This window comes from Mandrillus leucophaeus, unplaced genomic scaffold (genome assembly GCF_000951045.1).
Source record: "Mandrillus leucophaeus isolate KB7577 unplaced genomic scaffold, Mleu.le_1.0 Scaffold198, whole genome shotgun sequence".
Classification (NCBI taxonomy): domain Eukaryota; kingdom Metazoa; phylum Chordata; class Mammalia; order Primates; family Cercopithecidae; genus Mandrillus; species Mandrillus leucophaeus.
The window spans coordinates 2,974,753-2,982,054 of NW_012102009.1; the positions used below are offsets into that span (position 1 = coordinate 2,974,753).

At 38.5% G+C, this 7,302-nt stretch overlaps 1 protein-coding gene across 5 annotated transcripts in view; it reads left to right on the forward strand.

Moving 5' to 3' along the window:
* The window catches only part of ESRP1 (epithelial splicing regulatory protein 1), an 82,766-nt gene that overhangs the window by 1,343 nt on the left and 74,121 nt on the right, over positions 1–7,302 (forward strand). For all 5 annotated transcript variants that reach the window (XM_011978653.1, XM_011978651.1, XM_011978654.1 and 2 more), the window contains exons 3-4: positions 1,118–1,231; positions 3,961–4,075. In XM_011978653.1, the coding sequence (XP_011834043.1) occupies positions 1,118–1,231; positions 3,961–4,075 (229 nt within the window). The remainder of the gene's footprint in view (positions 1–1,117; positions 1,232–3,960; positions 4,076–7,302) is intronic.

Below are 7,302 nucleotides of genomic sequence, written 5' to 3' on the forward strand. Positions count from 1 at the left end.
TCCCGCCCGGCCGCGTGGGTGGGAGCCCCGTCTGAGGGCCAGAGCGCACCGTTTGGGCGGGGGTCGCTGCTTCTCTTCACCTCCCGGCCCCAAGGGTTTGGGACCGACATTCACTAGTTTTCGAGTTGCTTCCAGAGTAGTTACTGGAGCGGGAGAGTCAGCTCCATTTTGCCAATTGATTGACATGCGGAGTTTGAATCCTAGCGCCCCCATCTCCAGGTCCAGACCCTAGACGCGCCGCTCCCCTGCGGGGTTTGGGCCCACAGCCTTCGGGCAGAGGGCGCTGTGGCGTAGACGTCCAGGCGGGCCCGGCGGGTGTGCAAGAAGTAGCACAGTTTGGGTCGGAACCTGAAGGTGCCTGCCTGGTTTCAGGCTTCTGAACTCCCAACGAAAGACTCGGTCCGTCGTTATTTCTTTAGTGGCCTTGGTCCCAGGACCCAGGGAGGTTTTTGAGGTCCGAACGTGCAAGGCTGCCCGTTGGGTCACTGCGGAACTGATGGAATCGCCTTATTAGGACTGAGGTGACCTAAAAACCGGCTGTTCCGGGGTGCTGACGGGTGCCGGATCGGGTAGGGCGGGGTGCTAAACACCTGTGCACAGATGAATGCTCTGCGCTCTCATGACCTCTGCCCTAGCACACGAGCCTCGAGTTATAGGAGAAAGCTATCCTTTCTGGGGTGTATTCATCCAAGACTTTTTTCCAGATCTGTATACCCAGTACCCGTATTTGTTTATCAGAAGCTGGGGTCTTAAGCCTGGCACATCCAAACAAACAAGAAGTAACACTAAGGAATGATGTAATCTGAAGGCAACCTGCTGATGAGATGAGACATCTGGCTTAAGTCTTGAGTGAATTTTTTTTGTAAAAACAGAAAGGAGAATGCATTGACAAGTTTCTCCTGGGCGCGAACTGCGGATTGATTGGAAAGCTTCCCTACCTCGAGGAAGCAAGGAGGTTTGTGGGAAAGGAGTCTGTCTTTCCAAGGTTGCCCCAGCACCGGTGTCCCCCATCAGGGCCCTTATCTCAGTTTTCTCTGGCTATCGCCAAGAGGAGTTACTTTGCAGAGTTTCTAAATGGTGCATCAGTTGCATCCCTGTGTGTATCTTGTTCTTGCAGTTTAACCAGTCAGTGAGCAATGAACTGAATATTGGAGTAGGGACTTCTTTCTGTCTCTGTACTGATGGGCAGCTTCATGTCAGGCAAATCCTGCATCCTGAGGCTTCCAAGAAGGTAAGAGTGCTGGCTTCTGGAAAAAAAAAATGGTTGGACCTTTGGGGTGACTGGAAGTTTTAAAAAATTTTTGGTTTATTCAAGTTTCTCTGTTTTTAAAAATATGCATATAGGGAGTTATTTTAATGAGTACAGAATTTCAGTTTGGGAAGATGAAAAAGCTCTGGAAATGGATGGTGGTTATGGTTGCAAAATATGTTAATGTACTTAATGTTTTACTGAACCATACTCTTAAAAATTATTAAAATGTAAATCTGGTGTTATGTATATACAAAGATACTCTTTGGTAACTTAAAATAGTCTCTTTATGTCCAATTTTCAAGATGCATGACACTCTCCCTTTCCCAAAGCTAATATGGAGTGTGAATTTTTGACATTTAAAATAACTATAGAGAGGAAAGAACTATTTTTAGTATGTCATAATATTCCCATTTGTGTTGAAAATCCTAGAAAGGAAGGAAAAAAGAATTAAACCTTTAAAGTTGTATTTCTAATCATTTCATTAAAAAGGCTACTTAAATAAGACAACGTTATATCTAGTGAAACCACAATCATAGCACTCTTCACTTTGTCTGATTTTAAGTAAATGTTCAAAACTGATTCTTGCATCGAAACAAAAGGGTCACCCTCATCTTTTACCTTTGCTCATTTTTCTGACATAGAGAGGATTACAGAGTGAGAGAAATATAGTCTTACTATAGGTAAAATGTGATTTCTCTCCCTGGATAAATACCAAGAGACTGTGGGAAAAGGAACAGCAGAGGCAACCCACCCAGTGTAGCCAATCATTGCTAATACACTGTCTCTTAACAACTTAAATTAGTTTGAGCTGTAACTTTTTATTGTGGTAGGCAGGCACTGAGCTTGAAAAGATGGAAGTAGAATATATTTAGGTACCTGTATGAGGCAAGGCTTGCAATGAAAGATGTAGACTGACAAATGACCCAGGCAAGTAAGCACAGATTTTATTTCGTTTAATATATTATGACAATTTAAAAAGTTTGAAGGAGTAACTCAAGTTCTTATGTCTTCAGGAAATCTCTCCTTTTATATGAGTCTTGGTAATTGTTTGATAAAAGGGGAAGAATTTTTTTAAAAAATTAAATGCTAGACTAGTTGCTACATCCTTACCAGAAATAGTGATAAGTAAGGATTACTTTTTTCCTCCCAGACGCACATGACAGAAGGACAAGACTTAATCTTTTCTGTTGGGCCAGAGGAAAATAGCTGTTTTCATTATTTAGGTGGACTACTTTGGGTATAGGAAAACATCTGGAGAAAAAGTAAGGCTTTTTCCTCAACCACTACTATTAGGATTTTGATTAAATACAGAAACTAAAACAATTTTATAGTGAAAGTAATCCTGTATATTCATTAAAGAAAAGGGAAAATGGCAAAACATGAAATAATCCTGCCACTCAATACATTAAAATGTTCTTATCTAACATGAACATGTTTGGATATATTCTTCCAGAATTCTGTAGACAAGCATTATTTACAAAGAGCATTCATACTGCATAAGCCTTTTAGCCTACATTATTTAATAGAACATCAACATTGTTATAAGCACTAAATAAAATACTCAGTATTTTAAATGGACACAACAACTTAAACTGATTATTGTTGAACATATGAGTTACTGTCCTTACAAACAGCTTTTAAATGCGCATCTTTGTAGGTAATAGGGAGGTTTCATGGTTCTTTTAGTTGTTAACTTTTTTAAAAGCTGTGACCATGATGCAGCAATACTGATTTCAGAATACAGCATGAATAGGTCACATCTAATAAAATCCAATAGAAGGAACTTGGAGAGGAGACATTTTGCATGAACATTTAACATTTAAAAGTCTTAATTTCCTTGATGTTCTAATGTAAAAATGGGTAAAAATTCCCAGCAAATTAACACAATTTTGAAATTTTAAGAAAAATCTAAATTGAGTTTTTAAAAGGATTATCTTTAAAAGTTATCCAATGCTGAGTTATTTTGTTAAGAAAACAACAAAAGAAACAGTAGTGTAATATTTGTCCAGACAATTGTGCTTTGCTTAATAGCCACAGTAGTGGTGCTAATAGCTAAGAATAGCGGTAACAATTTCTCCTTTGCCTTTGGGATTTGTGAGTTTGTTTTTGTTTTTGTTTGAAGTCTAATTTGTGTTCAAAAGTACAGCTACAATATTCGTCAAGAAGACTAATGTGGGACTATTATTTGGCACAAAAATAAGCCTTTTCAGTTAATCAGGAATTTACTATTCTAATCTCACTTATTACTGAAAATATGCATTATTAGAACCCAATAGTTAGAACTACCCAGTTTTACAATCTAATCCTGCATCTGTATGAAAACTGAAAGGGCTGCTAGTGCTGCCTGAAAATACAGATGTTGTAAAATGGTTATGGCTGGAAAAAAGAGTAGTATTAACAGCCAGAAAATATGAAGTATAACAGCCCAAATGTATCACAGCTTCAGAATTGTTTCGAATGGAATGCATACTGAAGCACAAACATGGTAATCCACTGCCTTAAAACAAGAATTTTTTTTCATGAGACTTGTACATAGGATCTAATATGGAAACAGGACCAACTTTTAAAAATAAAGCAACTCTTACATTAAAATTTAAATTTTTTCCATTGTAAAATATGCTTATATTTCAATTTTTAGGTTCCTAATTGTAAGAGAAACATTGAACCAAATTCACCTAGTTAACAGTATCTACTTTGTCCTTCCTCAGAATGTACTATTACCTGAATGCTTCTATTCCTTTTTTGATCTTCGAAAAGAATTCAAGAAGTGTTGCCCTGGTTCACCTGATATTGACAAACTGGATGTTGCTGCAATGACAGAGTGTATCCTTTAAATCATTACTCAAGAATCATTTGAAAAGATAGTTCCAGGAAAAAAATGGTAATTCAAGAAACTTTCAAACATTTTAAATTTTGTCAGCATATGGATAAAATTGGCCTGTCCAAAATTTGTCTACTCTGCTGAGAAACTAACACAATTATAGACGTCTTTGAAAGTAGTTATAATTAATCAGATGGTTGGATGGATTTGGAGATGGATTTTTTGGTGAGGTGATCACATGTAGAATAGGATTCAGTTTCAGATTATGTAATGTGTGTGTGTGTGCTGGAGAAAGAACATGAAGACTTCAGTGCAGATTCTAAGGCCACTTTTTCTTGGTTACTGTGATTTTAGGGTTTATTTTGGCTTCTTTAGAATGAAGTCAAATAATTTTTTTAATTAGTGAATATATCCTCTTTACAAACTGCAGTTCACTGGTCCCGCTTTTAGCCTCCCCTGAGTTTTTCAAATACAAGATTATGCTAATTATAATAAGCCATCTTTGAAGATGATAAAATGGGGGTCTGGATTGTTCCCCACATTCTTTAGTTACCAAAATAATATATTTGATGCATGATATATTGTAAAAGTAATTTTATAATTACAAATCTATAATCACAAATGACCCATCATCTTACATTCATTAAGTCTTTAAAGTGCTAACTAATAAGCAGGCATGTGCTAATATATCAGATGTAAAGTTGAGTAATTGTTGCCTTGGGTGGCTTCCCAAAAGCCACTGTGAGAGTCATCATGAAGTTAAAACTAAGTTACCTTCAGTAACTTGTGGGTTGTAGATGCTTATTCCCAAACTTTCTCATTCATTTTCAGGAACTAAAGCCTGGTTTTTGTGTTACTTCAGGATTTTTTTTCCTGATTGAAGTTTGCTTGCATATATTTCATAACTACTTGTAAACAGGTCAAATCCATTTTCCTTTGCCTTCTTCTTGGAGTCAGTTAGCTGGAATTTTGGCTTAGCATGACCGCTAGTGTTGGGAAGAGGGTGGAATAAGTTCACTGTGACAGAATTCTTATAAGAATTTTGTTAAAAAGGTTGGTACAGCAGAAAAATTCTCACTGGTTGTTCTGTTGGTTTGAATGTTGTATTAGACAGCTCAAGCTTCCATAACAAATACCATAGACCAGGAAGCTTAAACAACAGAAATTTACTTTCTCACAGTTCTGGAGGCTGGGATGTCCAAAATCAGGGTGTCAGCATGGTCAGGTTCTGGTGACAGCTCTTCCTGGCTTGCAGGTAGCTAGCCACCTTTTCTGGGGGGATAGCAGAAGGAGTTATCTTCTTACAAGGTCACTGCCCTATCTAATTAGACCCCTCCACCCTTTGACCTCATTTAAACTTAACTCCTAAAGACCCTCTCTCCAGATAGTTAAATTGGGGGTTGGGCTTCAACATAGGACTTTGGGGGAGGTGGGGAACACAATTCAGTTCTTAAGCATAAAACTTTTTGATGCAGATAGTTGGTCTTCTACAAAATAGCCAGATTACCTAGAGAAAAATTAGAAGACAGTGGAGGAAAAATCTAATAAGCTATCTTAATTTAGAAAAAGACAACTTCTGGTTGGACGGGGTGGCTTACGTCTGTAATGCCAGCACTTTGGGAGGCTGAGGAGGGAGGATGGGTTGAGACCAGGAGTGTTGACACCAGCCTGGGCATTATTGCGAGAACCCATCTCTACAAAAAGTAAAATGAAATAAAAATATTTTTAAAAATGAAAAAAACAACTTCAGTAAGGAAAGGAAGTATACTAAGGATTATTGCGCCGGGGCAATATAGAGAAACACAATGTCAACAAAAAATTAAAAAATTAGCTGCACATGGTTGCATAAGGCTGTAGTCCCAGCTCTACTTAGGAGGCTGAGGTGCAAGGATTGCTTGAACCCAGGAAGTCGAGGCTGCAGTGAGCTGTAATTGTGCCACTACACTCCAGCCTGGGTAACAGAGCAAGACCCTGTCTCAAAAAAAGTGGATTTTATTCTTAAATGTTTTAATATTTAGTATCATACTTGTACATGTCTTTCTCATTTAACAAGTTAGAAATGCTAATAAGCTTTCTTAGCAACGGTTTTTGTGTTACATTGCTGCTGTGGTCAGTTATTTTATGACTGCTATTCAGAGGAATACTTAATTTCCCTGACTAGGCTACCAGACCAATTTCTGAGGCTAAAAGCAATTATGTCCAATCTGAATATCAACTTGTGCTCATCTGTGCAACGTATTTCTACAATGTCTGAACTGAAGAATTGTTCTGTTCTTTCAGAGCATTAAACATTTTCCTTGCCAATATTAAAGTGACGCTGAATTGGGAGATCTATAGTCATTAAACATGGTTTTGCCAAGTGGACAGAAGGTCATTTACTCTTCAGGAATTACCTGTTTCACCTGGTAAACCAGTGGGGGAGGGAAAGGGGCTTCTGTAAACACCTGGAGAAGAGCAGATAAGAGAATGTGCAGGTTGAAGTGTTTAATTTTTTTGGTTGTGAAATACTTGTATTCTTGATTGGTTGTTTTAATTGAGGATACAGAAATATCAGTTTGGACCCTCAGTGATGTTACAGTATTCTAAGTGTGTTGGAAACATGCTTTATTAACTTTATATCCAAGTAAATTTAAAATTTTTAATAATTCAGTTTTGGCTGGGCAAGGTGGCTCATGCCTGTAATCACAGCACTTTGGGAGGCCAAGGTGGGTGGATCACTTGAGGTCAAGAGTTCAAGATCAGCCTTGCCAACATGGTGAAGCCCCATCTCTACTAAAAATACAAAAAGTAGCCGGGCATGATGGCGCACATCTGTAATCCCAGCTACTCAGGAGGCTGAGGCAGAATCACTTGAACCCAAGAGGCAGAGGTTGCAGTGAGCTGAGATCACACCATTATACTCTAGCCCAGGTGACAGAGTGAGACAAAAAAAAATTTTTTTCATTTTTTAGAGATGTTTCCTCATATTTTGCCCTGGCTGTTCTCAAACTCCTGGCCTCAAGCCATCCTCCTGCCTTGGCCTCCCAAAAGGCAGGGATTATAGCTGTTTGCCACCATATCCTGGCCTCATTTATTTTTTAATTAGTAGGCTTTATTTTTTTGAGATGTAGTCGTGCTATGTTACCCAGCCTTGTCTCAGACTGCTGAACTCAAGCAATTCTCCTGCCTCAGCCTCCTGAGAAGTTCAGATTACAGGTGCATCTGCTGTACCTGTAATCTCAACTTTTTA